The sequence below is a fragment of the Rhipicephalus sanguineus genome, chromosome 1, assembly GCF_013339695.2.
Source record: "Rhipicephalus sanguineus isolate Rsan-2018 chromosome 1, BIME_Rsan_1.4, whole genome shotgun sequence".
In the NCBI taxonomy this organism is placed as follows: domain Eukaryota; kingdom Metazoa; phylum Arthropoda; class Arachnida; order Ixodida; family Ixodidae; genus Rhipicephalus; species Rhipicephalus sanguineus.
This window is the reverse complement of record NC_051176.1, coordinates 103,592,379-103,608,003: the sequence shown is the minus strand read 5'-3', so window position 1 is coordinate 103,608,003 and position 15,625 is coordinate 103,592,379. Positions and strand designations below refer to the sequence as shown.

At 45.5% G+C, this 15,625-nt stretch overlaps 1 protein-coding gene across 1 annotated transcript; it reads left to right on the top strand.

Moving 5' to 3' along the window:
* The first annotated feature begins 594 nt into the window (after positions 1-594).
* On the top strand, positions 595-7,779 carry LOC119378020 (uncharacterized). The gene is made up of 11 exons (XM_049411968.1): positions 595-1,274; positions 1,894-1,962; positions 2,057-2,173; positions 2,243-2,339; positions 2,541-2,775; positions 3,169-3,535; positions 4,472-4,642; positions 4,767-4,953; positions 5,432-5,575; positions 6,126-6,224; positions 7,724-7,779. Exons 1-11 carry the CDS (start codon positions 954-956, stop codon positions 7,777-7,779), a joined length of 1,863 nt encoding a protein of 620 aa, XP_049267925.1. The 5' UTR covers positions 595-953.
* The last annotated feature ends 7,846 nt before the right edge of the window (positions 7,780-15,625 follow it).

Genomic DNA, 15,625 nt, shown 5'->3' with positions numbered 1-15,625 from the left:
TGCAAGGAGTAGCCGCTCGCGATGAATGCCGCGTTTCTCCGTGCTCACTTGCTTCCTTGCGTGATTGTTCGCGAATGGTGATCGCTTGGGAAGGAGTTTTTTTTTTTCAATTTTTCCATGTGTGACAGGGACACAGCTGAAGAATGCCATCTTTCGGAGCTGGCGTTTCGGTTTCGCCGGTGAATTTGGTTGAATTCCATTGCTCCGCAGTAATTACCAGTGGCCTATTTCTAAAATATCAAAGCAGCAATGGCCTCTTCGCAGGAAGGACAGCAATTCTCCCATTTGACCCGACCGCCTGCCTCCGCTAATTAAGAAGTTAATTAATTAACTTTACTTAATTACTGCCGTAACTGCTGTGTCTAGTCATCTTAAAGGGGCCCTGCACCCTCAATTACGCACGTTGTTTTTATCGGCCGTTTGCTTTCTATGGGTCTTGGTGACGGCTGTGGCACCAACGAAAGCGGCGAGAACGAAGCGTTTGATATTTTAATTTGCTTCCGAAATGGGTTTCCGCGCCGATTGCAGCGTCGTACAACGACAATTTCTGTTACAGGAAGTGAGGTAGCGTGCGTGACTTATGCTGTTCGTTTTGATTGGTGGGAAATAAATAATATATAGTACACGCTTGCGACACACTGAGTATGTGGAATTTACTCATTTTACTGTGTTTAATGCTCGTTACAGCTGCGAAAAGAACACCAATTTGTGCATCGATTTTAACTTATCAGAAACTGCGACACAGATGGCGCTGCCGAACGGCCTACTCAAGGCGCAGCCGGCGCAGCCTTCATCAATACACTGTGCTTTGCATTTCTTTCTTACACAGATTTTCCATGTGCTCGAGGTGTCTAGGTGTGTTTGCGTACCTACCATCAACTGCTGGTGTCGTCTTTGGTATTTGTCACCTGCCAGCATTGTGTTGAGTAAACTTGATTGTGTGCACGTTCCTCATGGTTCGATATAAGTGCGCGGTAACCGGCTGCGCAAGCAGCAGCGAAACTGGGGGACTGTCGTTTCATTCTTTTCCCACGGCCGATGATCGACGGAAAATGTGGTTGGAGGCGCTAGGCTGTGGAAGCAGTGGAAGTACACTGGCACGCCGGGTATGCTCGCTGCATTTCGACGAGCGCGCCTTCACACGTGTTGGCTCCGAGACTCAACGTGGTATGAAGCGACGGCGGCTGTGCCCCGACGCAGTTCCGAAAGGCAGCGCATCTGCTGCTGGGGTTGGACGTGCTATTACTGAAGAGCGCACAGGAACAGACGCTGCCGTGAGTACAAATTTGTGAACTGCCGTGTGGTTAGTCAGTTTTTACCGCGAAAGCTGTTAACATATGACAAGAGCCTTTTTTTTTTTTTTTGTGGCGTAGTTTTCCGCGCCGCTACTGCCGTTGTTTCGTAACCGCAATCACGCAAAATGAGAGGAAAAAACCCTGGTTCTTGCAGGATTTGAAACCAGGCACCCTGCGCGCAGTCGAGTATATTTACCACAGAGGCTCAGGCACTATCGTACTTACGCTGCCGCGAGTACTATAGAGCCTGTACTTCAAACTTATTCGCAAAAAAAAGAACCGTCACGCCGGGTGATGAATAATGTTAACAAATGTAACGTAACTTTTGCAACTGTTCATCGTTAAATTTCGACATAACACTAGGCACAGCCTGCGACGTTGTTGCGTATGCAACCGCTTGCATTTGTTGCCACTGTGCAACCGTCAAACTTCGATCTCTTGAGTGTGCGCATATCCGCAGAACACAAAGCCTGACCACCCAGTTATGCAGTTCTAGATGAGGCAGCTGGAGCATGGCTGTGAGATTGTTGTATGACGAATCGTTGGCCAAGGTTATGAATTACTGTGCAGAATCACAGCCTATCTTTTAATCTTGCAGATGCTTGTATGCCCTATGGAAGCATCATGGACAGTGGAACACAATCCTTCAGCACTCACCAACACATCGGTAGGCTTTTTACCTGCTGTGTATTCACATGTGAACTCTTCTTGAAAACTGGAAGTAGCTGCAAGAATTGTGCTGTTTTAACCTTTCTGAACAGGATAACAGCATTCATTTCGTGGAGTCGGACTTCGCCATTGGCTGCAATGCAGAAGTTGGCACAGACACCGGAGCATGCGGTGACATGTCCCTCACTCATCTGACTGCCGGTTGCAAGGTATGCAGAATTAACTCTCGGAGACTTGAAGTAAACATGTTGACGGCGTTTTGTTATTGCTGTTTGCAGCCTAAAGAGAGTGCCAGAAGTGACCACAGTTACTGCAGAATGCGTCATTTTGCTGTGCAAACTGATGGGGTGCAAGCTACACACATGGTGTCGAAAGGTATGCTAAATGCTAACATAGCTGCTTGAAAAATATACGCACTTTGTAGTTATATTTCAACGTGGTGAAAATTCCTGCATTCTAAGCTTTCTACACATTCCAAAAAGTCAAGTTTGTTTAGTGATGAGACATGCCACTCCAAATGACGTGTTGAGTTATGTGGCTGTAGGAGGGCACTAAAAAGCCAGCATTCTGCTTCAGGTGTGCAGGTGGCAACTACTCCAAAAGTTCGTTCCGAAGGGACACAGACGGACTTCCAGGCTTGGTCAACTGCGGGATGTGGGGATGAATTGGAAGACACTGCAGAGATACTTGACTCATCAGGTCACCGTATAAGAGCACCGCTTCCATCATCTCCAATAAGATGCTCGACACCACTGCCATCGGCAAAGGATCTCGACGAAACATATGAGCCATCATTTCATGACTCACATCTGTAAGGCTTCATGCGTTGATGTACTTTCAATAGCATTTGTCCAGGGAACAGTTAAATTTGTTATTGAAACAATTGTAAATATTTGTGCAAGCATTACAGCCTTCTCATGAAGCATACTGTAGTGAGGAATGGCAGAATAATTTTGGCCAACTGGTGTTTTTGAACAAACATATAAATGCATGTGAACAAGTATTTTTGCACATCGTGCGCAGTGAAGTGCACATGCTGTGGCCAATGTCGCAACTGCCACCTAGAGATCAGTGATGAAACATGAGATCCATGACGTTACTGTTGTAGACATATTTTCTTTACTGGTTGCTGTGCTGTTCCCACCTATTCAAATGTAATCTTCCCTACAAGTAGTTATTTTTGTCTTATGCTGTTTTTTTGCAGACCAAGTGGTTGTGATTCTGTGCCACCTAGCGCTGAAAAACAGTACATCGTTTTTGAAAGCTGCTTGATGGAGCTATTCAGCATGTGCACAGTTTGCCAAGCATCGTGTAAAGCTGAAACTACACTCTATGGCTCCCTTCTACAAGTTGAGACCACCTGTGCTTGTGGGCACAAGAGTTGTTGGTTGAGCCAACCAAAAGTTTCTAATAGGGCTTTGGGTGGCATGCTTTTGTGTGCCGCTATATGCTTCTCAGGCGCGAGTCCTGAGAAAGTTCTGAGGCTGCTGAAGCAAGCCAATATTCAAGTGCCATCTACGAGGACCTACTACAGCTACCAAGGTGCACTGTTCCAGCCCGCCATACAACGTGTAGGTACCAAGCGCACTATAATTTGTACAGTATCACTTTCAGCGGCTGTGTGTAAAATCATAGGCGTGCACAGGGGGGGGCCAAGGGGGCGAGAAGGGGGGGCGCAAAGTCAGCCCTATACATTGTAGGGGGGGCGAGAAGAGGGGCGCAAAGGCAGCCGCATACATTGACATAATAGGGAGGGGGGCGCTGCGACGAACCTTCGCCCCCCCTGAAGGGGAACCCTGCGCACGCTTATGTGTACAATTACACATAACTAATTTTAGGGGCTTCTCACACAATGTGTGTTGCCTCAACCAGCTTGAACCACGACATACACATTTGTACACGCTTCCCAAGTGGACAACTAGCGTTCATTTAACTTCACTGCACTGCATAACGCTGCAGAGGATCGCCTTGCTGAAGACACTGCCATGGCATGATATAGCTAATTCAGCCAGCATTTTGTCACACTTAGTATTGCAATACATTCCATTTAAGAATAGGAAATGCGCAGTGAATCGGTTGAAGATTATCTACAAGGTGCTTCCTTGACTGCTACAAATGTAGCACAGCTTTTCATCAAAGTCAGTTTCGGTGAGGTTCAGTGGTGAGCACATTTCAGGCACTTCAATTTTTAGGATCAGTAGAGCAATATTATGATTATTTTTGTTGCTACTGCAGAAAATGAAACCCATAACTCTATTCCCAGCAGGACAATGCATAGCTGCTGAGTGTGCATAGCAGCTAATCAGTCAGAAAACGTAGCTGACAGTTCATTTAGTTGGCTCACTCCAGATGAAAACAGCACCAACATAAAGTCTATTACCATGATTATGGGCTACTACTTGTGCTGTGTCAAGCAGTGGTACTGTTTTCATGAGAAAAGAGATCACGTATGAATAAATGCTGCCATTTTCAACTTTTCTTAGAAGCTTGGTGTGCTTGTGTTATAGGTTTGGGACACTGAACGAGAGGCTGTAATCGAAAGCCTTCATGGACCAGTAGCATTAGCTGGTGACGGCCGGTGCGACTCTCCCGGGTTTTCTGCGAAGTTCATGACTTACACTTTCATGGCCATTCAAACTAGTAAAATCATCCATTTCGTTCAGGTGCAGCTTGGAGAGGTGAGTTTAGTTAGTTGTGACTTTGCTGTGCATTCTTGCTGTTTTAATATGTAGTTGCAGCACTAGCACTGCACTAGATGTTCTATTAATGCACTGTAAAATATGCCTTTATTGCACACTTTAGAACAGCGAGGTGAGATCCAGCAATGCCATGGAAAAATTTGGCCTGAAGAAGGGACTTGGGGAGCTAAAGGACCAGAACGTCACTATTTGTTCATTAACTACTGACAGGCACGTGGGCATCAAAAAGTACATGAGGACATGTGAGCCGGGTATTGAACATACCTACGACGCGTGGCATGTTGGTAAAGGTAAGCAAGGTCACTTGGCAAACTTTTTGTGCCCTTAGAAAGCCAAATGGTGTTGCATTAATTTTTATGGGCCCTGGAAAGCAGCATTTTCACATACAAGTATACATGAGCTTGTTATGACCTTTCGTAAATATATGTGCAGCTTGGGTGGCCCATAAGAACAACGGTAGCACAAATTCATTTAAATTTGGGTAGCTTTCGAGCCCAGCTTCAACTGATGGATAATTTATCTGAACATTACCAATAGGAAGTATAGTCGGGGAAGGAGCATGGATCTTTTTTTGTTTACTCTTGTACTTTCCATACTGCCTAGCACTCTCCACACACAAGTGCACCATAGTGTACAGTAAAAAGTCTGAGTTCATTATTTTGCAATGTTTTTCCCCTCTTGTAAGCATTTTATTATCCAGCTAGTAAAGTGCTAAGTTGCTGGTGTTATGTGACACAATAATACGCAGTCTACTGTTTTAAAATACAGGTGTCAAGAAAAAGCTCACAGTTGCAGCCAAGAAATCTGCTTGTGCTGCCTTGAAAGATTGGATACAGCCAGTGGTCAACCATCTGTACTGGTGTGTTGCCGTTAGTGAAGGTGACTGGGATCTACTGGTAGCCATGTGGAAGAGTAAGTGAACGTGATTTTACCAAACCATTTCTTAAACATAACAATGTTTGTCGATTTCGCTGCTAATACTGTAAATGAGGTATTATCTCATTTATCAAAGCCCTTTTACCTCTTTTTGTAACCTTTTGCTTTCTGTCGATTGCTGTAGTTATCTTAACGCGTACGTCACACTCCTGAAGGATTTCTTTGTGAACTCACTTTCATACTTCCAAATTTTTTAATAGGTGGCATAATTCAATAAGGTAAGCAGGAAACTAATGTTGAACATTTCCTGCCAATACAATTTGTATTGTGACTCCATAAGTACAGAAACTTATGTGATAAATATGCCTGCTGTTTTTGGTCAAACTATTTTCATGGTAGTTTAGAGAAAAACGGTCCTGACTTAGAGAAAAACGGTCCTGAGCTCGTGGTGTCAACTGTAGTTACTTCTTACTCTAAGTAAAGCATTCCACAATTGTTTACACGCAGTAAATGAGTTTACTTTGAAAAAGCTTCCGCATTATCAGGCAAATGCACAACCTATTTGGGAACTTTAATGGCTTTCCAGGCATGCTGAACCACGTCATAAACATGCACGCTGGCCATGACAGCCCTTATCCGAGGTGTCTGCACGGGGATGTGCAAAATGGAAAGTGGTTGACACCAGGTAAGTGTATACTTTGTGTGTGGTTTGGCGAGACACTCATGAAAGCACATCTTTTTAGGCACCCCGGCTTACGCACGTCTCGTGAGCATAGCTACAGAACAGGGGCTACTGAAGGATATAAGGAAGCTTTCCTCTTCTGGACAAACTTATGGACTTGAATCGTATCACAGTCTCCTAATAAGATTTGCCCCGAAGTCTGTCGCATTCAGCACCATGATGATGCGTGCAAGGTGTGTGTCACTTGCGTGCAATGTTTTCCCAATTTGATCAGAACATATTGTTGAGTTCGTGCTTGATTTGACTGTCAGGGTGCCTGAACTCATAGAGTTAATATACTGACTCTAGAGGAAAAGCTCCCCATAGGGCCCATGCATTGGAACCTATAACCGCATGGGTTCCGCCATGATGGAACAAAACGATCGTTGCCAGCGTTGCCAGACCCTGAGACGCTCGCTATATTTGACGGTGGTAATCAGTTTTAATCTACCAACCTAAGCCAGCTACGCGCTGTTCAGAGAACATCAGCTGTGTTTTGATGCGTGAAGCCGTGTGTTAGTGTACGGTTGTCTGTGCAGCTGGTCCGGTTGATAACAGTTAAAATTTCCACCTGTTTGTGCATGGTTTTTACTAGGCACTCCCTACGAAAGCTTCTCCGTTCGCTGGCACAAAGGTCACTCGACAGATTCGCAGCTCGAAGCAAAGTCCGTAGGCCGTGGTCGCGCGCTGATTCGACTTGCAATGGCGAGACACCTGTATCAACGTTCTTTTTCAGCTCATTGCTGCCGTACTTCAGCGCAGAGAGCCGTAAAGCAGAACAATGTCGATTGCAGCATGCAGCGGCGAATGTGAGTGAGACATCTCCCGAAAGCTTCAATCGAAACTAAAGTTACACGGCCCACGAAGCTTTATCGCCGTTAAAAAGTATAAAAAAATCGGTTGCGACTAGTTCGTACATTCAGGGCTTGTCTCATCTCTTCTTTGCCGTCCGTCCTGGTTTGCACTGATGCACTGAAGTTTCCAGCTCGAAAGAAAAAAAAGGGCTGTCACATGAAGTCCAGTGGTATGCGGCGACAGAAGACGCACACAATGGGACACTATGACAACTACGAGATACACGTCGCGAACGAAGTTTCAGGGGCTTTGACACGACGCGCAAACCGGCGCAATCGGACGCAAGCACACACTCCCGTACTCGCGAGTGTTGATATGGTGGTGCCATCTAGTTAACCCGCCTGCAAACGCTCTTTTCCGCGCGCAGTAAATTTCATAAATAGCCGTCGTATTCTTTCGTAGAAGTATTCAAAATAAACACAAAACAATATCCGCAAGTTTTTAATTGTGCAGGTGCTTCTTTAGGATTGATATGTGATGGCAAGAATGACAACGTTCCAAGATGTCAGCGTTCTTGTGGTTATAGGTCTCGCGGCCCAGCTTTTCCTCTAGAGTCAGTATATTAACTCTATGCCTGAACTCTTTCAATGCTGCATTGCGCTTTACAGGACACAGTTGGCTGCTCTTCACCACAACGAAAATGCAGGTCGAGAGCAGGCAGTAGTGGCAAGAAATTGTGCACTCAGATGGAAGAGGAAAATGCTCCGTGCAAAGAAGGGAGCGGAAGCTGTTTGCCCAGTAAAAAGCAAGCCAACTTACGGTATGTAGTATTCAGATGAGTGTTCACAACACGTAACGTGTTTTTCTGTGCAGCTTATGTGGACAAGCTAATGACGGAGATGCTGCACGAGAGCTCTTCATGCAGTTCTCTCAAGAAGGCACAGCAGCAGCGAAGCAGCACCAGCAGCAGCCCCAAGCCTCTGGCCATGATCCAGCTCAACCAGCCAAGGCTATCGAAGAGTGAACTCGTAGCTGCACGGCAATCGCGATTTGTGGCGTGCTCAGTGCAGGACATGCCATGAGTATTGCATGTACAAGCGATTTCATTTAGAGCATTGGCCGAAAGTGTTATGCATGGCTGATGGACTTCCAAAGTTTCTTCATTTGTTTGGCTGGTTGCTTGTTTACTTCCTTGCGTAATTGCTTTATTTATGCACTTCTTTGCTTATGTATTCATAAATGCATACCTCTGGCCATGATCCAGCTCATCCAGCGAAGGCTATCGAAGAGTGATCTCATAGCTGCACGGCAATCACGATTTGTGGCGTGCTCAGTTCAGGACATGCCATAAGTATTGTATGTACAAATGATTTCATTTAGATCATCGTCCGAAAGTGTTATGCATGGCTGATGGGCTTCCAAAGTTTCTTCATTTGTTTGTCTGGCTGCTTGTTTACTTCTTTGCGTAATTGCTTTATTTATGCACTTCTTTGCTTATGTATTCATCAGTGCATACCTCTGGCCATGATCCAGCTCATCCAGCCAAGGCTATCGAAGAGTGAACTCGTAGCTGCACGGCAATCGCGATTTGTGGCGTGCTCAGTGCAGGACATGCCATGAGTATTGCATGTACAAGCGATTTCATTTAGAGCATTGGCCGAAAGTGTTATGCATGGCTGATGGGCTTCCAAAGTTTCATTTGTTTGGCTGGTTGCTTGTTTACTTCTTTGCGTAATTGCTTTATTTATGCACTTCTTTGTTAACGTATTCATAAATGCATACCTCTGGCCATGATCCAGCTCATCCAGCCAAGGCTATCGAAGAGTGATCTCATAGCTGCACGGCAATCACGATTTGTGGCGTGCTCAGTTCAGGACATGCCATAAGTATTGTATGTACAAATGATTTCATTTAGATCATCGTCCGAAAGTGTTATGCATGGCTGATGGGCTTCCAAAGTTTCATTTGTTTGGCTGGTTGCTTGTTTACTTCTTTGCGTAATTGCTTTATTTATGCACTTCTTTGCTTATGTATTCATCAGTGCATACCTCTGGCCATGATCCAGCTCATCCAGCCAAGGCTATCGAAGAGTGAACTCGTAGCTGCACAGCAATCGCGATTTGTGGCGTGCTCAGTGCAGGACATGCCCTAAGTATTGTATGTACAAATGATTTCATTTAGATCATCGTCCGAAAGTGTTATGCATGGCTAATGGGCTTCCAAAGTTTCTTTATTTGTTTGGCTGGTTGCTTGTTTACTTGTTTGTGTAATCGTCTTATTTATGCACTTCTTTGTTAATGTATTCATCAGTGCATACTGCAACCTTTTCAGCAGCGCTGCATGTTTCAGCCCTACTGTTATTTTGAGGTTGAGGCAGGCTCTGACAAGAACTTTGCAGAGGCTTCACAGAAGCGGTGGGCAGAAGCAAAGAATTCAGTCAAGCATTGTAGATACAATGAAATGTAGCAAATTTTTGCGATGTGCGCCTGAGGATGCAATACTTGCTGGCTTTGATTTCTAGGCAATGTGTGTTTAGACTCGTAAGTGCTTGTTGCCTGTTGTATATTTTCATCTCCACATAGTTATCGCGAGAGAACATGCTTTGTGACTTTTAACATAAACTGAGAAGAAATAGTTAAATAAGAAACATCTTGGGAAACAACATTTCAACACAGGGACTGTATGTCCAAACGTTGGCTCCATCGGTAATCATAGCTTGACAATTTCTCATCTCTTCAAGCCTTAAATTTCTGTCTGTTCCACCCTGAACTACTTTGAATATCACGTGCGCTGTGTTTCTGATCCATTTTCGGTACCTTGTCACTTGATGTATACGCATGCTTCTTTTACGTCACATATGAACCATTCTTTAAGTGTGACCAATATGGCTGCGATGTCGGCGTAGGCGTCATTCGACATTGAAATTTATTTGCTGATGCTTCAGAGTTATTGGGCTAAGCAGCTAAAGAAGATGCTTCTTTCTGGTGGACTGATTATATTTTTTGTTCACCCCAGTCTTGTCTCGGCAGCAAGAGGAGCTTTGTTTTGAAAGTTTTACATTACTAAAAGCAGTGCTGCTCACCTAATTTTCATAAAATTGCTGCTTTCTTAGATAATAACTTGTCTAATCACAGCCTTTGCCATTTTCTAGCAAATGGCTAGAAGAAGGTTCTAGGAAGCAGTGTAAAGGTAGTAGAGTAATTGCATGCATACCTTGCTTGCCTACATAGAATGTGTTTGTGGGAATATAAAACATCCTCTATAATTGGGTCAGTGTGGATAGTATTCTGGCCAGTTCATTAGGGGAAAATATAGCACCCTGTAGATTTCGTAGACAAGCAGAAGACTGAGTAACACTTAGACAGAAAGATATCTCTGCTGACATGCTTAATCATTTTTATGAGATTAAATTTTGTCTTATGCGCTACCAAAGCGTACTTTTCATTGTACCTCTGGTTCAATGTTTTTGTTCTACCGTACTGCCATTGAAAGTCATCATTTTAACAGATTGTTCCTGCCATTGGCTGCATATCACTAATTTATCACCAAGATGAACACTGAAGCACAGATGAACCAAATGTTGAGAAACGTATTAAAATATACCTAGAGTAGCTACGACTTTTTCACACAAATCTTTTCTTCTGAGAAGAAATGTGATTTATATGGCCTTCACAGTGATGCGCGAGACAGTTATTGTCGTGATTTCTGTGCACATCGGTTGAACGCATCGATGCAACGATGTTAATCAAGTGTTTCTGTCATACAGCTTCTGTCACTTGTCGACACTAGCCCCTTTCCGCTGTGGCGGAACGCTTGTATAGCACTCACAGACAACAATACTAATTATGGGTGCCGTTAGGGTTGAGGGTTGCAGCTTATCGTAGACCAAGTCATCTGCGAACATCTTCAGGAACACTCGATGCCACCATGACTGATGTGTGTATCGGTAGTTGACTCTTCACTTGACCTTCGCAAAATGTGCACTAGTGTGACATTGCCTCCTCACTTGTGACGCAAGTGATGCTTCTGAGGAAATATTGCTAAATTTTGCAATATTTCCTTGAATTTTATCACCGATGCTTATGTAGATGTTATCCTGACAGAAACAAAACATCATTCTATTCCTGTTCTTTTCCTATTCCTATTCCTATTCAAGTGGTCACGTTTTGATGGAGGCAAAATGCTAGAGATCTGTGTACTGTGCGATGCCAGATTCTCAAAAATTTCCCGAGCCCTCCACTACGACATGCCTCATATTCGTGGTAGTTTTGACAGGTTAACATTGGACATAAATTTTTGTTGCTTTCACTATAGTTGTCTGATGATGTATCATTCAAAGATAGACCAAACATGTTTTCTTTGACCATCACTGTACATTGCACTTGAGTGTGTTGCTCTATTATATGTTGTACGTAATTTTACTGCTACTCCTGTATGTGCACATACCCTCCACCTTACAGTGCCTGCAGTGCGTTTACTGTAATCAAGTTCTGCATTGCCTTTGTGACAATAAAGATGAAATGGCACTTTGGCTGCATGATTTCCCATGAAGTATTGCAGAATGTACTTCATGTTTGTGTTAAAATCCAGTAAGCTATGAGCCACACAACCACTGTGATTAGATTTTTATTGCAATTCCGGGTACTTAAATCCTGCATAATCTTCTGATGGAACATTTTTCTGATGAGCCTAATAGCACAAGCAGGAACCACTTTCCGGTTTCTTGGCCCGAGCCGGCCCCAGATCCAACGAGTAAACTGCCGACAGGCAATGTATCGATACCTCCTGTAAAATAAACATTTTTATATACATTCACTGCCTCCAATGCCCATTTCGAAACCTTTCAGGTGTGACATGCATTCAAAAATTCGGTATTGTCACGTTTCTTGCAGCAGCATAATTAACAGCATGCTGCTACAGAGCATAGTACATAATTTTTCTACGAGTTTTCTAAATCCTACGGCATCTGTACAGGATTGCGATCTGTACAAGCATCACCTATTTATTGCCTCGCATACTTATTTTGCATCCAGCAGTCTGTTTGCATTATGTGCATGATGTAAACCTTGAAAACAATACAAGACGACCTGCTATATTCCACATTATGTGCAGTGAGAGGAGAAGCAAACGTGCACTTCTGAACTTTAGCAAAAACCGGCTCGTATTCCAACTTGCAGCAATGGTTCTAAGTACAAACGTTTGAACCTGCTACACATTTCGTTGCCAATTATTTTCATCACAACATTTACAATTGTGTTTGTTGGGTGTAAAAGGCATTAAATTTACCCATGCAAGAACAGGCGTTATCAGTGCCATGCGAAACGTCTGCATGCACCAAAAGGCCCATATTTCAGCTGTGTAAAAAAAAAAACTTTTGCCTATGATGTCTCAAAAACAGGAAATAGTAACGCACATGCGCCATCGCTCTCTCAAGCGTTCCGCAACCCAGTGACCACGACACCAAACACGCATAGTGGGAGCGTCTTATTTGCCGAACACGATGGACGTAACTCCGGCAGTTGCCTATTTTTACGCCTAGATAACGCCAGAAACTTTAGCAAAGTCAAAGCGCAATCTGCCGTTACAATGAATGGCAGACGCTTAAATCATAGACAAAAAAAAACTAGTTCCTGAGGGTACCAAGCGACGAACACATACACGATCCACGGCCGCATTAGAGCTTTGAAATGCCACTTACTTGTGGATGTCCATCACGGCTGCTCGCCCCTTTCTCGCAGCTCGCAGTACGCCACATGTAGCACTTCTGTGTCAAGACACAGCGTAAAAAAAATAATCATCTTCACAAATGCATGGTTCATTGCGCATTACGCATTGTGGCATATCACGGCAGAACAGCCGCTCTGACGCCGTAGGCGTGTGATCACACCGGTCACATCGACACCTGCAGGCGCATGAAATGCACATAACACGTGAGCGACTACGAAACGAAACGTCAACGAACACACGATAGCCTCACCAATTTATGTTGGCGCGATCCACGTGGTCGTCGGGATCCTCGGGACGCGGTGCTTCTCCATGGCCCTCGTCACTGTCGTGCTCTTGTAGCGTCGCTCTCGGTGACGGTGCTGAAATTTCCAGCGGCGTGTCGTCATACGGAACGACGCTTAGCGCTTCGCTTCTCCGTAGGAGTTCACGTTCAAGGTCCGTCCAGTCGGAGGAGCTCATCGTTTCTGAACGTTCGAACGTCCTCCCGCTGCCGGCCTACCGTTCTTCCCTCTCATGTCAGCTAACTTGTGTGGCACATAAGCCGTCAAAAGGAGCGGCGCCCGCTTGCGACTAGAAGGCCACCATGTGCTGCGCGGTTCCGGTATGGCAAAATGTAAGTCGCGTTTTGATTGGAAGCAGACAAAACTCCAGTGACACGTCACTGGGCGAGTGAAATACGAAAGGGTAACGCCAATTTCTGTCGTCTGCTTTTATTTTGAATTTGTAAGTTCAATAACTTCCGTTTCCGTGCGTCTATCTCCAAAATTCTTTTTGCATTCATCTCAGGACGATACAAAGAACGCGTTCCGATGTAAAAATCGGAGGGTAAAATATGGGTGCAGGGCCCCTTTAAGTGAACCGGATCATTTGAACGGCTCACCGGTTCACCTAAATCGACGGAGGAAGGGAAAACACGAGGAGGGAGATGAGGCAAAAAGGAGCTACCTTCCCCCTCCTCCTCCTGGAATTTCGCGGCGCCTCCGCTCCCCCCCCCCCTTCGCTTATGCACCCCTCTGCAAAATGTTCTGGAGACGCAATTGAGTGCCACGTGCTTCCGCGTGACTCGGTAAGCCTAGAGTTATTGTATAGATTGTATATGCTCCTACCGTAGGGGTACTTGCCCTCCCTACGTAGCGTACCTCTCTCAAGGAACGCGAACTCGAACGAAGCGGCTCGACCGGTTCAACGAACAACACCTAGTGGCGTTGGTTCAACACGGCTCACTGAGCGAGAGAGAACCGGCTACTGACAGTGTACTCGGCTCACCGCTCTTCCCCGGTTCTCTGAGCATCTGCAGATCGGTTCAGCACAGCTCACTGAACGAGCGAGAACCGGCTTCCCCCTTTCCCAAAGAACCGCCGCTCACTTTTACTGAGCCGCGGATCAACCGCTCTTTAAGAAGAGCTGCTCAAAAGAGCCGGCTCGCTCCTGAGCGACCCATCTCTAGTTCGGGCAGTCATGAAAAAAGGCGCCGCGTAAAACCAAATAAAGTGTCCCCAAGGTGGCACTAGTTCAAGTGGCGCCAGCTATGGAGGATTAGAAACAACTAACAAACGCGTAATCTATGTCCTCCGAGCATTCTGAAGCGCCCATTTCGACTCAACCCTACAGCATCGATTATTTGACTATGGCTCTCAAAAACGGCGCCGAATCGGGACAAATACATTGCTGTCGAAGCTTAGGACATGAATCTAATACCTCGGTCACACTGGCAAATTTAGTGTCAAATGGAAGCATCAGTTCGGAGCTTACACGCTACAGAGCGCACGGCAGCCCATGGGCGTCCGGAGGGGGGTGCAAGGGGGGGCAGCTGCCCCCCCTTGGAATTTTGGATAATTATTTTCTATGCAGTAGCAGTAAGCTACACAGCTTCATTAGCACACTCCAGTCCCACATATCCGCGTGAAACATCATTCAGGATTACCAGCCAACTTTGCACGTTACATACTGCTATGGACTAATCTTGCCGGTCATGTCACGGCAATGAACAAAAGCTACCTATGCTACATGCCCCCTCTCCCCCAACCTCTGCTGATGCACCCCCCTGGAAAAGTTCTGCGGACGCCCTTGCGGCAGCCACTTGATAGATTCGAAGTGGACGACAATCGCTTTTGGCAGTGCGGCCATGTTTTTCGGAGGCGTGAATGCCTCGCCGGAGAAGCTTGCCGTGCACGTTGGACAGCTCTCGCGCGTGTGGCGACGGCCGATGTTCTGCGGCAGGCTTGCCGCTAGCGTGAGCGGGCCATAACATCTGCCAAATGGCACGACGAACGAACAGCGGAAGGGAGCACAACCAGCTTACGCAAAGCCGCAGGTATGGAGGAAGAAATGGCAGGTAGCACAAGCGCACAAGCGCAAGGGCACAACCAGCCAACACAAACTCGTGACGTAGGTTTGCTTACATATCCGCCGTGTTGATGTCGGCGTCGCGAGGTGCTCGCATCTCGCTCAGTCGCGCGGCATGCACTTTAAAATTGATTTTAAATATTTCTAGGCTATATTGGCCCTTGAATTTCGTAACGTCGTGTATGGCTTCACATACATCTATTTCACTCATTATCTCGCCTTCGAAATTTTGTGTCAGTGCTCCTTTAAACGTCCGTACGTCAAGCACTATTCAATTGAGCCCTGGCCTTTCAGCAGTACCATCTCACAACGGTGGCTGACGGGAAGACTCCGAGAGCGCTTCCCTCATCATCATGCATGCAGTCTAGAACACTGTACCAGCGCAAAGTTGAACAGCGCCAAGACGAGGACGCAAGAAACGAGCACACACAGCATTAGTTCACGCACACGCAAGGTCAGTGCTGATTGAACTACTGGTGGCATATAGTTCAGCACTG

Excerpts from the sequence above, each read along its gene's own strand:
- LOC119378020 (XM_049411968.1), top strand. The coding sequence starts at position 954 with ATGGTTCGATATAAGTGCGCGGTAACCGGCTGCGCAAGCAGCAGCGAA. Across the intron at positions 2,174-2,242 it reads ATCTGACTGCCGGTTGCAAG|CCTAAAGAGAGTGCCAGAAG; the intron begins GTATGCAGAATT and ends TGCTGTTTGCAG. Across the intron at positions 2,776-3,168 it reads TCATTTCATGACTCACATCT|ACCAAGTGGTTGTGATTCTG; the intron begins GTAAGGCTTCAT and ends GTTTTTTTGCAG.